Source organism: Helianthus annuus, chromosome 9, assembly GCF_002127325.2.
Source record: "Helianthus annuus cultivar XRQ/B chromosome 9, HanXRQr2.0-SUNRISE, whole genome shotgun sequence".
Taxonomy (NCBI): Eukaryota; Viridiplantae; Streptophyta; class Magnoliopsida; order Asterales; family Asteraceae; genus Helianthus; species Helianthus annuus.
In genome coordinates, this window is record NC_035441.2 from 36656832 (window position 1) to 36673699 (window position 16868).

At 35.5% G+C, this 16868-nt stretch overlaps 1 protein-coding gene and 1 long non-coding RNA gene across 5 annotated transcripts; both read right to left on the reverse strand.

Moving 5' to 3' along the window:
- Positions 1 to 5659: 5659 nt before the first annotated feature.
- On the reverse strand, positions 5660 to 8689 carry LOC110875518. Its single transcript, XM_022123713.2, has 5 exons — positions 7966 to 8689; positions 7776 to 7901; positions 7544 to 7684; positions 6410 to 6822; positions 5660 to 6322 (listed from the first exon to the last, which is right to left on the reverse strand). Exons 1-5 carry the CDS (start codon positions 8687 to 8689, stop codon positions 5660 to 5662), a joined length of 2067 nt encoding a protein of 688 aa, XP_021979405.2.
- A 1381-nt stretch (positions 8690 to 10070) lies between these two features.
- LOC110877433 lies at positions 10071 to 14146 on the reverse strand. 4 transcript variants are annotated; one of them, XR_002557041.2, is made up of 4 exons: positions 13567 to 13972; positions 12737 to 12812; positions 10559 to 10973; positions 10071 to 10400 (listed from the first exon to the last, which is right to left on the reverse strand). It is a non-coding gene; the product is annotated as an uncharacterized LOC110877433 (long non-coding RNA). The 4 variants fall into 4 exon arrangements; XR_004866914.1 differs by having other exon boundaries at positions 10559 to 12812; positions 13567 to 14146; XR_002557040.2 differs by having other exon boundaries at positions 10087 to 10973; positions 13567 to 13965.
- Between the last annotated feature and the right edge of the window lie 2722 nt (positions 14147 to 16868).

Genomic DNA, 16868 nt, shown 5'->3' on the forward strand with positions numbered 1-16868 from the left:
AATTTTTAGTGTTTTTAATTTATTTTATATGTTATATTGTATTTTGGGCTCGGTTTTCACATACGAGGTGTTTCTAGGGACATATTGGGATATTTTAAGATATATTAGGATGTCGAAAAATTTATGAGGGTGTCGCTTTACGTTTAGGGTTGTTATATGGGTATTGAAGGAGGTCCTAGTAAGCTTGACCCAGGTCCTTGCAGGATCTATACACTGAACAAGGCAAGAACCTTACCAAACCATTCCCTTAACCCCCGACCAGGTAGCCAACATATCTCTATATAGACCGTAGAGATATGAATGGTGAAAATCTTTTATTTTATATAGACAGTAAAATAACGCCAAGACACTGGACAAATGATAAGGAAGTTTCACCTTCAACATAAGAAACTAGTTATTAAGGTCATTAATACAAAACCAAATAAAAAGTGCGAAAAGATTAAAAATCAAAAGTATTACATTAAATGATTGTCTTCACCAAGTGATGTAAGAGACTTAGGCAACCATGGCGTTTGACTGTCAAGAACTCTTACTATCAATCTTGGATCCCGAGACTACTACACACACTCTAGGGTGGATGATGGATGATGGTGGTAGATGTGGGTGTTGTAGCGGTGGTGGAGTGTGGGTGAAGTGGGAGAGAGGTGGTTTGCCAAGGGATGCCTTTGAAGTGAACCAAGCACCCCTATTTATAGTCTGCACAGAAGCCCGGACACGGTCCCGTGTCCATTGGGCACGACCCCATATCCATCCTCTTTCTCTTTCTTCATTAATTACAATTTGTCTGCATTAGCTCCACACGCCCCTGTGTTGACTGGGCACAGCCCCTTGTGTAGAAGCATATCTGTAATATCAAGATTTGCAAGATTCTGCAAATCTTAGCATTGACCACGGCCCGTGTTGAGCTGGGCACGCCCCCGTCTTGGGAATAGAAGCTTCTAGAGCTTTGTCTTTTCTGCAGGCTTCTGGCCACGCCCCCGTGTCCGCTGGGCACATGGCCGTGGTCAACCTTCTGTTTCTTTGTTTTTGTTTGGGAAGATGCTGTCGAGGGGTCGAGCATGCTACGTTTATTCCTTTTCTTGTATTTATGTTAGTTTTTGCTGCATATTTGTTCAGTTTGTTCATTTAAGCTCTTTTGGTCCTGAAAATACAAAAGGAAGACAAAAGCACACTTTTTCCAACATTAGTACTAAAAAAAGGGTTAGTTTTATGCCTTGTTTAATGTAATTTATATGTTGCATTTTACACATATCAGTATGCTCTCACCACGGGGTTTCCTCAGTTGTGGTGGAGGTTGCGGTTACTTCGCAGGCTCCATCGAATCGTCCTCTAGTGGAGGCGGTGGCGGCAGAGTTGGAGGTTGATAGGGAGGCGTATAAACAAAAGTGAACTGGTTAAAGTACTGTTCCCATTCATCAGGACCCTAGTATGGTGATCCTGCATAAGATGAAGTGTCACTAGAGAGTTCAATTGGGTATGAGACCCAGACGGTGGCATCTCCAGATCAGAATCGTTATCCGGCTGGTTCTGCTAGCTTAGCTGGTTTTGGCTAGCAGGTGGGGTGTTAATTAATTGGTTTGGATCAAATGATCCATGGAAAGAATGTGAGTGGTAATGGTGGGATTTATGTGAGTGGAGAGAATGGTGAGAACAAGATGAATGGTGAGAAAAAAAGTGTCTCGGAGATTGAGATGAATGTGACTCGCTTGACTATTGTTGGTGGTCCGGGCTGTGGGATTAGGAGGGTATCTGTCCAGATGGTCCTCCTCTACTTGGACCTTTTCCTCGTCCTCGTCCTCCTCTAATTCTATGTGGCATATTACTTGTTAAATATCTAAAACAATAATATAACTTAATAAAGATATGACTAAATCCTAGGTCAATGCCTAGACTTAGAAAGTCTAAGGATTACATTATTGTGATGTTTGAGATTAAACACAAAAGGCTAGTGTTTAATTCACTCAAACGTTGGCTTTGATACCAACCAAACACACCCTGTATTTCCTGGCAGGCCAGGACTTGGGGTACGTGACTAGATGGATATAGATACACAAATAACACAGCAGAAGTCTTGGGAATTAGAATACTATTACAAATTAAAATGTCCGAATGTTCCAAAATAATTATACAAATGGAAAGTGTATAAAGATCCACAAGCGGATCGAAAATAACAAATGACTATGTAAGTAGACTACTAGGCTTCAATGCATGGAGTTGTAAATTCCTCTTAAGCATTTATTGGGCAACTTCATGCCTATTTACGTCTCCTTGCAACCTGCGCTTAGTCTTTTGAAGATACGTTAGTTTTCACTGGTAAATACAAATAACCGACACATTTTGAAAATACTTCAAAATCATTTTCATGTACATAATGGTACACATATTTTCATAAATAACTTGGGATAAACTATTTCTCATGTTATCAGTTTTACATGCTTGACAATACATATGGGGCCCGAATATGCCGAGATCATGATTAACCGACACGCCACTTTATTACCCTTATTGGGCAAACACGTATTGGGTTATAAAAATATTTTAACATAGCATTAGCATCTGTCAGGTGTATACCTACACCTCGTGCTTAGGTCGTGGCCATTTGCAATTAAATAAGCTGAGGATATCCAGGACATGGCAACATTAACCCCCAATGTTTAAGTTATCAAGCAATATGATTTAAAACGGATTATTTGGATTCCTGACATATAGCTCATTGATCATATACCTGACCATGCGGTAATAATATACCATATACCAACCTGTCACACCCTATATTTCCCGGTGGGCCCGGACTTGGGGTACATGACTAGATTGATACAGATATACAAATAACACAATGAAAGTCTTGGGAATTAAAATACTATTACAAATTAAAATGTCCTAATGTTCCAAAATAATTATATAGACGGAAAGTGTATAAAAATCCAAAGGCAGATCGAAAATAACAAAATGACTATGTTAGCAGACTACTAGGCTTCAATGTAAGGAGTTGCAAATTCCTCTTAAGCATTTACCGGGCAACTTTCAGCCTATTTACGTATCCTTGCAACCTGCGCTTAGTCGTTTGAAGATACGTCAGTTTTCACTGGTAAATACAAATAACCGAGACATTTTGAAAATATTTCAAAATCTTTTTCATGTACACAATGCTATACATATTTTCATAAATAACTTGGGATAAACTATTTCTCATGTTATCAGTTTTACATGCTTGTTAATACATATGGGTCCCGAAAACTATGCCGAGATCACGATTAACCGACACGCCACTTTATTACCCTTATTGGGCAAACCCGTATTGGGTTATAAAAATACTATAACTTAGCATTAACATCTGTCAGGTGTATGCCTACACCCGTGCTTAGGTCATGGTTATTTGCAATTAAATGAGCCAATGATATCCAGGACATGGCCACATTAACCCCCCAATGTTTAAGTTATCAACCAATACGATTTAAAACGGATTATTTGGATTCCTGACACATAGGTCATTGATCCCATACCCGACCATGCGGTAATGATATACCGTATCCCAAGCCTGTATAGGGAAAATAGGGTAACGGTATTTACCTGGCTTAAAAGTCTTACAATCCAAGACAAAATATAAGCACCGCCGATATAACAATAACTTAGCAAGGTTGCAATCTACTAGATGCCCTAGTCTTGAAGGACTGGTCTAATAACCAATTAGAATGTTAACGGGTCCTATTCAAGTCATAGACTTGGACGGGTTAACTTAAAAATAATGAAAACATACGGTATGCTAGATTAAGTGGTGACCGGATAGAATGTAGTTTTGACTCTCGAAAGTACTAAGACTTGTATAATATGGGTAAACATAATTACATTCCAGAATTTGAAAGAAATTGAAAGAGTTTGACCCAATTCGGTTAACTTACGTTAACTAAGTTACATATACTAACCATACGCGCATAGGCGGTATCGGGTGATCGGATGAGTCATAAACAAGTTCAATATGCCAAAACATTATAATTATATTACCAAGTCAGTAGGTTATGCAAATTATATGTTCATCATAGTTTAAAATAAGTTATTTACCAAAAGGGCATTTTCGGCAAAATATGGCTTAATATGGGAATTTGTGTAAAAACCCAACAACTGATTATGATCAAGTAGTATAACCACAGAGGGTTATCCTACACATAAATATGATCATAAGGCAACTCTAATTCAGTAGCTAAGATGGCTAATTCGGGTCAAAATTGAAAGTCAAAGTAGAAGTCATACTTCTTGACTTTCGGTTGCGAACCGATGTATAAGCTGGAAATGACGGGCTGAACATGCTTAGACATGTTCTAATAAAATTTACCAACTGATATGGAGTTAAAAACGTGAGTTTAAATATTTATAAGTTCAGTTTATAAGTTTTCCGAAAATGCGTTTTTGACTTTTTATTAAACATAACTTTGACCCATCATTTGAGCAACTTAGCGTGATTTCTAATAGGTGCCCTTTTAAGGGATTAACACCTATCTTATTATGATCACGTATCAACATTCGATTCGAACAATGGCTAGACCATAATGGTCTTAACCGAAAGTCAAAGAAAAAAGTCAATTTGCTTGAATTTCGGCTAATTACTAGCCTATAAAACGAAATGAGCAGAGTAGGAACACATACTTCTGATCCTAGATGAAAGATGAACTCAGAGGGAGGCCTCCTTAAGTCAGGAAGCAGCTCCAAGAGTGTTAGAGGAAGAAAGTGAGGAATGAGCAAAGAAAAGTGCAAGATTAGCTTGTTATTTATAGTGGGAAGGGATGCATATGATCAAGACAAGTGTCTAGGGGTTTTCTAAGATCATAGAAGGTGTTAATGAGCTGTCAAGAGCTACTACATGGTGGCAAAATGCGAGAAAGGTGGCAGCTTGGTAGAATGCCTTGGCTCCCAAACAAAATCTGCCAAGATACAGTCCTTAGGGACCATATGAGCTTTAGGCTTACGGTCCGTAAGCCACTCAGCGCCCCTGGTTTTTGTACTCCTTACGGATCATAAGGACTAATGCCTTGCGGCCCATAATCGCTTGCCAGGTGCGATAAACATTATATCATACGGTCCGTAAGCAGATACGGCTTACGGTCCGTAAGTGTTACTCAGAGGCCAAAAGTTTGGCATGTTAACACTTATAGTCTTCCACAACATTCTTCCTTAAATTTCACACATTTGGTCCCTCTCGCCAAACAACGTGGCATAATTGAGAGTTTAACGAACTCGTGTCATCATATAATTCGACACAAATCTCCGAGGTGTTACAGTTGCAAGGCTTAACTTTAGATAGTTGGAACAGGTTTACAGGGGTTAATTTGGACATGTAGTGATGTCTGTTTTCCTTTCTTTGCCACTTGCTAGGTAGGTTTGTTTTGAATAAATAGCTTCTTTAGCCGTTAAAAAACAAGTTAGTCATTTTTACCCTTACTTTTATAAATAAACAAAACAAAAATACCCACCGACTCATCTTCACATATTCGTCCGCAAGAATACTACAACATATATTATATTTTGAATAAAATCCTTAAATCATATTTTTTTTCTAAATATGCAAAAATAAAGTGGTTGAAGCCAACATATAACAATAACAAACACTTTGAATACACAATACTATCATAATGTTCAATAGTACAATCTGTATCTTATCACACTTCTACCGTGCAAACCAAACTCCCAGCTTTTCAAGTATTCTATTGACTAATATACGGAGATTAGTACTTTCCCTTTGTGCACCAAATATGGATGAATAAGTCGACCTTAAAAGATCCACCATGAGTGGGAATTGCAGACTAACAAAAAAGGCAATAGGGATGAAAGCTAATCCACATATTGGAGCAAGCATCCATGGTTTATTATCACAAAAGACAAGGAATAAGGTTGCACTGAATGCTACCATCATGGTTATGGTAGAGAGTAATAAGGAGAAAATTCCAATAAACAATCTCCTAGGCAAACTGACTAGAAAGTCTTTTTCTGCAAAACGTGTTGTTAGGATAGACAAAAACACTAGTAGTGCTGTACTGGATGCAAATAGCGAGATTGCATCTGCTATAGCAAATATAATGAATGCAACTTTACTTTTAAACAATGGGGTCCCCTTTTCTTGATTGCTTCCACCTGGTACGGTAATTGCAGCTGCAAATACAATTGTGACAATAAGTGCAGCAGTGATACTACATGACTCTGCTGTGGTTTTCATCCACTGTTCTCCTTCCTTTAGTAAATCCTTGTGTTCCCTTGTGAAAACCTTATATGGCGTCTCCTTATCAATGTTCTCTTGAGTAGTACATGAAGGAAACACAAATTTCTCCACTTCCTGTAAAATTAATTGAACTTGGCTATTGTACTAGAAAATAACATAGTAAATTAGGTATGATTAACTGGTAATTAAATTATAATGTACCTGAAACCATTGAAGCTCTCGTTGAAGTTGTAATGCTGCACCTGTTCTCCGATTTAATACACTTGATGGCGCCAATTTTCCAGCCAAGTGCAAAATATTGTTTCCACAAGAATCTTTGCATGTTCTATAAACATTCCTTCGTTCTCCAATATCATACAAAAGGTTGTAGATTTTTTCCGAACGGTTTATTATTGCTAACTGAATAATGTCATGCCCATTTTTATCTGTACTCTGAAGTCCCGCACGTGAAGAATGATATAAAATCTCCCTAACAACATGATAAGCATTTTGACATGCAGCCTCAATAATTGGTCGGGAAAAAGGATCACTACTAGCGTTCTCCAACTTGCCTATTTCTATACAGACAAGGCCTAGAACTCTTCTGGCTTCGTTTAGATCCCTTCTTTTTTCATCTATTCACTTAATAGGTACAACTGAAATTCGGAAATTTATTAATTAGAGAAGATTGTAAACTTGTAAAAAAGATAAATTTAAGAAGTAAATTGGCAAGGACTGTATTCACATAGTATCTTTGCGCCCTTCCACCAAAGAGAATACAAGAAGAAGAATATGAAACAAACGATCAAAATGACGGAGCATACTAATAAAAAGAACGATGCAAGCCATGCTGGTACTGCATAAGTAGAAAATGGTTTATTAGAGAAAAATACAACTCACGTTTAGTTCAAATACGTACATGAGAAAAATGTTCGGTTAGTTATTGTGATTTGGGGAAATTTCACCTACAGTCTCCATCTTTCTAAAATTATAGTCTTGACGAAGGTTAACTTTTGTTGTTAAGTGAGTGGGAAATGACCTAAATACCCTTACTATTATAAAAAATTAGTTAAATGGGCTCCAATTAATTAAATAAACTTTAATTATGTTTCTTTTATGTTTAAGTTATTTTAGTAAGGTATTTAAAACATTTTACAACTCCTTAACACTAAAAACTAACCCCTATCAATGTTAGGGACTATCAAAAAACAAGTATACAACTGTTAGGGACTAAGGCTGTAATTTTAAAAAGGTAAAAATTATAAGTGAAATTTCAACAAACTAAAAAGATTATCTAGACATTTTTCTCATACATACATTTTACAATAAATTCTTAAATTATGTACTTATGTTTACCTGTTAGTATTACCAAATTATATAGGAAAGTACAAATTGATGATCCTTTTATATAATCCCATACGGCGAGTGCAGGCCACACCAAAAAGTAAAGAATCCCAAATGCTGTGTCACGCAATGCTTCCAAAATATTGATCAAATCTTAAATAAAGAACCACAATCAATAATCCTTAGAACAAAATAAAAAAAAAGATTAACAAATGAAAATGTTTATAATACATGAGAAACATACTAGGAGGATATACAAGTGTTTCCCAATGGTCTAGCTCACTGGGAAAGGTTCTAGCGATAGCCACCAGTACATCATCCTTTTTTGAAGCAAACATAGGAAACTTTTCCACCAGTTCTAATGCAAAACCTGCAAGCATAAATAATAAAATGACACCATTCTAATCAGTGTATGTTATTTATTGCCTACTTACTGTATTGTTTTGCCGAAATAGCACTAACAAGAAGGTCGACCCCGTATTCATCATCAGTGTGAATATAGCCGACTAAATATTTTTGCAACTCGGTTGTGGCGGCATCATAAGCAGCTTTCAGCAAATATCTAATGGTATCAAGATGTCTATTTTCAAAAGCTTTATGCAATGCTTGTTTACCATACCAGTCCTCAATTTGTAATATACGCCAGTTCTTTTTAACTAGGAGTTCAGTTGCATCTTTGTTCCCAACCATCGCAGCAATGTGAAGCGCAGTGCTTCCATCATTCTGTCTCTGGTGAAGTAGTTGTTCGTCAGTTATAGAAGAACACAATCTTTTAAGGAAATCATTTTGACCTCTTCCAACAGCAATGTGAAGGATCGTGCTACCATCAGTGCTCAATGCTTCTGTTTTCATGTCTTTATATCTTTCTAAAATAGATTCTACACGTGACCATTCCCCCATTATAAGGGAATAACGTAACTGAGCCTCATAGTATCTTCTTTCATTAAAATCATTGAGGCTGTTTTCAGGATTTTGCTTATCTTCACTTTTTGTATCGGTTTCTATTGGAACAATGCCTTGATCCACCGTTATTTCTATTGAATTTGTGCCTTCTTGAACAGTTATTGTTTCCGCTGCAACAGCATCTCTGTCTACTTCTTTTTCTGTCTCGGCATCAGACTTTTTTGACTTAGAATCTGTATACCATAGAAGTTTCATTTTAGGGATTACATAGGAATTAATGCATGGTCACGGGCAGGCCGAAGTAGAGACTAAGGGGTAGCCGCCTGCCACCTTTGAAAAAAGTTGGTGTAATTTTTAAGCAAATTGGTAGTTGTGTTCGCTATGTAAGCCCATGTGATGAATAAGATAATATGTTCCATCAAAATGTAGCTCAGGCTGAGCAAAAATCTTTTCACCCAAACTGTGACCCGTCAAAATCGGCCCAAACCAATAGTAATTGGTCTGGTTTTCGGTTTATTAATTTATAGCTATTCTGTTTTTTGTCCAGGGTAACGGACAAAAGACCAGTTTTTCAACAAGGCCACTTTTATTTAAAGATTTATATTATATTATATTATACTCTTATACAATTAGGAACTTGGTTATGTCCCATTTGTCAAAAAGACACACACTTTTATTATATTATATTATATTATATTATATTATATTATATTATATTATATTATATTATATTATATTATATTATATTATATTATATTATATTATATTATATTATATTATATTATATTATATTATATTATATTACTAGCTTACAACCCCGTGTATTACACGGGTTGAATGACGAAAAATGTAAATTTTAAAAACTTGTATATAAACTTACTAATGAAATGGCTTATTTAGATAAATTAGTAAACCAAAAGAACTTATATATTTTCGTTACTTGTACATGTGATTTGATATTTTATTAGTAATTATTGTTTATATCCAAATAATATATTTTATCTTAACAGATATATATGGTTAGCGTAAAATGAAAACTTCTACGAGTTGTGAGAACTTACACTACTAGAAAACATGGTTTTTGTCATGTAATTTTTTGTTACAAAATGGTAGCAATTTCCTTGTTGTCACCAGTTTGCCACCAAAAATACGGTAAAAAAAACGCCCGTGTCAATTGCCCTATTGCCACCAAATAGTCACCATTTTATATTTTGCTACCTTATTTTTACCACCATAAAATTGGTCAAAATTATTTGTCACCACTTCATGTTTGCTATACGCTCCACCTTATTTGCCACCAAGTTGTGACGCATTTTCATACCATTTAGCCACTGATATTGCCACCATTTAGCCATGGTTTTTGCACATTTAGCCACCAATATTGCCACCATTTAGCCACCATTTTTTACACAATTTGCAAGTTTTGATATCATTTAGCCACCGATATTACTACCATTTAGCCACCATTTTTTACATTTGATACCATTTAGCCACCGATATTACCACCATTTAGCCACCATTTTTTTTACATTTGCTACCATTTGATATTGGTTTGGTTTGAAATTTTGGTTTTTAATTCAGATTTTTTTTTCTCCCTACTATTTTCATCAAAATTACATATCAATAAAACTACAAATAATATAAAAAAAGTCTAATAAAATCACAAAATTATATAAAACATCTCGTTTTCAAAAGCATATAAAAATACCAACTAAAACATAGAATAACTAAAATTATCCTAATAAGATAAACATCTAAACATTCAAAATCAAGTGTTTATAGCCTATCTTCGAACTGTAGCTGTTAACATAGCTTCAATTTGTGACATCCTATCAAGCATAGCATCTTTATCCACCTTATCTTTTTCTTTATCAGCCAACAACCCCGCAATAATTCCATTGAACCTTTCTTTTTCTTCGTCTTTTTCCTTAACGAGCTCCTTGATAACTAAGTTCAACTTTTCAATCTACAAAAAAACCAATAAACAGAATCAAGAAATCAGAATTAACGAAAAGTAATAATGGGTCAAGTTGGTTGCAAAGAAAACAAAATACAATTGTGATTCACATAGTTATATGAAATAAAAAAAACAAAAATTTAAGAAAAGTATATGAATAAACATACCTGACTCAATTTCTCAAGACTAATCGCACCCTTTTTTGTCTATATCAGTAAGAATCAAGAAAGATTCTTACCAGTAATGAAATAGACTCGGAGAGAATCTGTTGGTTGTTGATAGCAGGTCTTAATAAGTTATTGACCAGCTGCATACATGATCCAAGAGTTGCATTTGGTTGTTCAAAAATAAACTAAACCACACCAGTAGATGAAAAATGATCAAGTTTGAATTTTGAGGTCAAACAAACCAACAACTTACAAGGATTCTTTTGACATTGAAACTAAACCATACCAGTAGATGAAAAATGAAAAACGGTCGCTTCACAATGGATCTTGTACATCTGTTACAGACTTCCATAGTCATGATATCATTAGCTTGTGTCGACTTCCAACATTTTCACCACTTACCATTTGTTGGAAACTGTAGAATAAGAGCATTCACATCCTAACCATCAAATTATGTGAGGAGGGGTTTTTATTTTATAAAGGGTATAAAAAGTGGTTGTGAGTAGAGGAGAGAGAAAATGTTACTGTTCATCTGTATATTTGGGGGGACACTGTTCACCCGTTATAATTTTTTAATATATTTTGAAAGTGGTTGTGAGTGGGAGTGAGAGAAAAAGGTAATGATAATATTATTTAATTGAAAGGAGAGAGAAAAAGTATTTGTTTTTAGTGGAAATATATTGATATATGAGTTGTTTTTTAGTGGAATGTATGTATAATTTGATGGATTGGATGTGAATGCTCTAAGAGCCTAAGATGAATTAAAATACAACCATTAACCTTAGTTTAACACAATATACATGAAAATCGGGTTAGACACATGAAACCAAACACAACACGGATATTCACGGGTTGATCCGCACACAACCCGTTTAACCCGAATTTTTTTTAGCAGAATAATATGTTAAATTTAGAATTATACAACAAAAAAAATACAAATGTATATCACTGCCAACAACACATTTAAAAAACTAAATATAATATAAATAAGTAAACGGGTTAACCCGCCAACCTGATGGGTTCGACATGAACCCAACCCTTTACTTAAACGGGTTCGCAGGTTCAACATTAAACCCATCCGAACCCGTTTAGACTAAACCGAAACCCGCGTTTAGTGTTAGGTTCGTGTCGGGTTTTTGTGTCATGTCATATTAATATCGAAGTTAGGAAGCATGAGCTTGGAGTCAGTGATATCTATAGCCGACACAATAAGTGAGCTCGTAAGTTACGAAAACATGTACATTTTTAGTTTGTATTTTTCTTAAAGTTAACAAAACTCTTGTGATTTCAAGTTACTAAAATGACTAGTTTACCGTTTTACCCCATGCAATTTGGCATAATATAAACTAGTTCTCTTTTTTGTTAGGGCAGCAATGAACACTAAGAAGTAGAAAAAATAAGGGCTGTCATGGAATTTAACCTCAGAATTATGAGAAACCAAACGCCACATATTATAGCCACCTTACCCAAATGAAATCACCACTTATTAAAAAAAAGTGATTTCTTAAGATAAAGAGACAAATAGCGACCCAAGCGATGAACCTACTGGCTGTAATGCAGATCAATCAGCAAAAAAAATATATCTATACAGTGTAATAGCTACAACCAAAAAAAGAAGAAGCCAGTTATGCTGGTTTAAATACATACAAAGGTAACCAGCAAGAGCAATTCTATACAACCCTAAAAGCTGCGACCAAAAGGCCAGATATGCAGGTTGAATAACGGGTCAACACAAATAAAGTACATTTGCACACAATATAATAGCAGTAGCAAAGTGGATACGAAATAAAAAAATGTTTTGCCCAGATCAACAACAAGGATATTGTTCTTGGTCCTGCTTATGACTACTAGCAACATGTATTTTAGAGAAAAGTCAAACTCATTCTAGTTCAATTCCCAATTGAAATATCCAGCTCACTCTTCATTTTATAGCTCAAATTATAGTTTCAATCCTATTGGTTATATAAGTATCTTGATTTATAATTAAGCATTAAAAACATAACTCAACTTCATGTTGTCATATCAACAATATTATAACACTACCGTTTGTATTCCACTATGTAAATGTAATAGCACTTTGATTCAACAAAAATATGTATCCCAATTATACACACACAATAATATTAATAACCATTTAAGTGACATTTAATAATGTAACTAAAGTGTAGAAGCACTTACATTAGCATGTAGGATTCCTCGCCTCTAAAATTCCCCCAGCTAGCCAGCTCTTCCTTAAGTCAAACTTTTGATATATCTATACTCAAGTTCAAGATGAAAAAAAACCATTGCATTACCTCTTCTTTTCATTTTGATTATGGTTAAAACTTATTTAGTCTCCATTTACCAATAATGACTCCATAAGTTCCAACTTCCACGAGTTTCACCTATCCTTATTATTTAACTTAAAACCATTTTGGCATTTCATCAAACACTTAATGTGTACAAGATAATAAGTTATAAAACAACCTACTTTGTTTTCAGAATAAACCATTACATGATTAAAAATGTAAGTTATTCCAATATGTAAGAGTGGAATAATTTCACTTGCACACTTCATCATTCTTTCATAAAATTTCAGATTTAATTCATGATCGCCTAATGGTTTCAAGCTTCTATCATGCTCACATACATCTTAATCGTATATGAAGAAGTTTAATTTCTTAACGAATTATGGTTCCTATTGTCCATTGAAGTTGCTAGTACATCGCACTTATGGTGTCAATTAATCACACCAGCTCATCTTTTAACCCAAATCGGCCACTTTAATAAGCTAGGGTTCTTCTCTAAAAACCTAGGTTTGGTATGATTTAACCTCTTTACACACTTACGGGAACATCTTATACTTTCATTTCCCCCAATTTGCACAGATTTACGTTACTATTCAACGTCACACATATTAGTACTTGAACTAATTTTGAAAGTTTAGGATAATATTTGACTTACAATTTGTGTTCAAACCAGTCTTATACAAGATGCAGGCTTTTCAATGAGTTGAAGAGAAAGGTTACCTAAGGGCTTGAAACGAGTGGCCGGTGATGACTGCGAGTGTTCCGGTGACGGAGTGGTGGTGCGAACGGACGGTGTGAAATCGTTGCCATGTGATTCAGGGGACGTCGTTGACAGTGAGGTGGAGCGGAGGATGATTCCATCGGTGATGGTTGAGCGGAGGATGATTCGATCAATGATGGGGGAGAGAAGTTTATAGTTCTAGTGATTTTGGGGAGCAGACTAGACTTCAGCATCAAAACCCTAGATCTGCTTAATTGATATTCACGCTTAAATTTTGGGCAATTTTGATATTTCCGCTTAATTTTTTTCACTAATTTGTGACCATGTGACGGTTGCAAGCTGAATTGACGTCAAAAAGCCGTGGCAACTTCAATAAAACGTTATATTTTTACATATTTGTCACCATTTTACAACCGTATTATATAAATTTTTATTATTTTGGATATTTGAGATGTAGTTGCTACCAATAATATTTTGGTTGAAAAATGGTAACTGATTTTGCTACCATTTTCTTTCGGTTGCAAATTTTGGTGGCTATTGCCTAATTTTCTAGTAGTGTTAGAGAACTCAACCTTACAAAAGATTTTTTGAATTTTTTACAGAGGGTGTGAATGAGCGGTTAGAGACTCAATGTGTTAAACTTATTTATTTTGCATTTAAGTGGTCAAAACCATTAAAACATAGAGACTCAAAAGTAATTTACTATTAATTAAATTTGAAATTATACGTTTGATCTCTAACTATATTAAATAATATTATATTTATTATATTATTTGATACAGTTATATTTGTTATAGATAATTATTAATTAAATTTGAATTTAGACGTTTATCTCTAACTATATTAATTAAAATTATATTATATTTTGTGTATAAAATTAATATGTAATACTATTATTAAAAGAGAGGAGTCACCAGAGAGTGACACGTGTACAAAAATATTTTTATTTATTAGTATAGGAAGATTATATATATATATATATATATATATATATATATATATATATATATATATATTTAGAAAAAAGCACCGCTTGATTTGAGGGCATCGATAAATTCAAAAAGGCATCGATTCATTCAATTCAAATATATATGCAACCATGTTGATAAGATGTAAGGAAAGGCAAAAGGCGCGTCGATACGAACGAACCGTCCCCAAAAGATGCACCGCAAGAACAAGTAACCATAGACAATCATGAATTCATCTTCCATTTTTATTATATTGTATCTTTTTTTTTTTTTTTTTTTTTGAAAGGTGAGAGTCTACTAATAGGTTGTGAGAGCAGCTCCCATACCCTCCAAGCCAGGGGGCCCTAGCCAAGTCTACCCAGACTACGTTGTCTTAACCGGGTCCGCGCTGGTTATCAGACTTGGTTTCGGCTTTCCCCCGGAAACCGTTCTGCCTCCACACGAGAAGCCTCGCTGGAGTAACAGTCGGATGAAAACCGGGGACGGGCTCAGGCTCAGGCCCGCGGTCCTTTGTGTCCACGGGACTCCTTGCCCTTACCCCCAAATGTAGCAGGTGGGGATCGAACCCGGATCTCCAAGGAAACCCAAGGTTCTTTCCACCACTCCACTACAAGTGGGGGATACAAAACTAATCATACAAAAAAAACAATCAAACGTCCAAACCACATCACCAAACATTGTGTGTTTTAACGTAGCATTGACCCTCCATTCAAAACCGTCGTGATTTTATCGGTGGTGAAACGTGTCTTAACGGAACCAACAAAAAAAGCTAAATAACCGTCGTGACATGTCGTAAAAAAAAAGGAACCAAACCAATGCGTCTCCTCGAGCCGAGAAGCCACTTTTTCCACCGTTTGCCATTTTTTACACCCTATATAAACCCCCACCGCCACCATAACCGCTGGCCATGATATCACAATCTGAACATTTACAGCCCCGGCCAACGGCTGTTGCCGGAAGCGAACAACATGTCTATATGTTTGTGACCCAGCCTCCGAACCCATGAAGACCCACTCCAACTCCAGGTTTAAGTTACTGCATGTTTTTTGGATTTCATTTATGTTTTATGTTTTGCATTTGTTTTTATCCCATGTTTCTCATGCATGCATGAAAACTACCAATGATCTAAGGTCGTAGCTATTCTCCTTTAGTAAAAGTTAGAGAAAAATTGGATCAAAAATTTGTTTAATTTCTTAGCTTGTTTTCTTTGGAGATTAACCAACTCAATGGGTCTCCATATTCACCATTTCAAATCGGTATCTATGGTCTTTATCAAAATCATTCTCTTTTTTATATACAATATTTCTGGTCCTGACCGGAATCAACCGAGAGACCTAACTGTTCTCAGCTTTGAAATCTATTATATTTTCAGTTTCTGTCCGAATGTCACCGGAGTCACAAACACCCCCATTTATAACAAATCCACAAGATAGAACTAACAAACATTAGGTTTAAGTTGAAAAACCCGTAATCATTTAAAAAACTTTCAGAAATACATCATAATTTTTTTTTAACGACAAATTTCTTTTAATCCACAAGATAGAACCTTGGAAGGTGTTTAAAGGCTTTGCCTTTGCAAATGGACCACCGCCCATTGGTATAAATCATAGTTAATTTTTAATCAAAGAAATGGAGATATACTGAAGACGCACCTTCTTGCAAAGTTACTGGAGATATACAGATGGATTGTAGTTTTTCCCAAACTGCTTTCGCAGAACCGAGATTGTGGACATCTTCAAGTACATCTTCACTAACCGAACCCAAGATCCAACCTCTTGCGAGATTGTCATATTGCATCAGTGTCTCTGGTTCAGAATATCTTGGGCCAGCAAATGTGGCATCAATGATGCCACCCATATTGTTACTGTTCAGCAGGCAAAGCATTTGTGATTTCCAAACATGGTAGTTGCTATTGCCTGAAAGTTTAACAGAAACAAAGTTGGATACATTAGCAATTGATGCATATAAGTAGTTAAGGTCTTGTGTTCCTGCTGAAGCATTCATCTTAGCTTTACACTGAAACAAAGTTTAAGAGTGTGTGAGAGGGGGATAGCAGAGCAGGCCGGGTGAGAAATGGACGATGAAGATGGTTTCCATTCCTCTTTTTTTATAGGAGAAGGAGGGGGCCATTGCTTATCTTGTCATAAAAGTTAGAAAAACAACCCTGTTGACTTAAGAATATGTAAAATGGCCCTTTGCTTTTGTTTTTACACAAATGGCCGTTGACCATGACCTACCTAGGTGCATTATGTGCAAGCTTTGCGCTTAAGTACCATAAGGTAAGCTGTTTTTAAGTTCTACATATTTTAAATTTCTATATCTCTTTAGAACTT

Bases quoted from the DNA above. Each gene is read 5' to 3' on its own strand.
- LOC110875518 (XM_022123713.2), bottom strand. From the start codon at position 8,689: ATGAAACTTCTATGGTATACAGATTCTAAGTCAAAAAAGTCTGATGCC. The intron at 7,902-7,965 runs GTAAGTAGGCAA...TTATGCTTGCAG, and splicing joins TATTTCGGCAAAACAATACA to GTTTTGCATTAGAACTGGTG. The intron at 7,685-7,775 runs GTATGTTTCTCA...TCTTTATTTAAG, and splicing joins AACACTTGTATATCCTCCTA to ATTTGATCAATATTTTGGAA.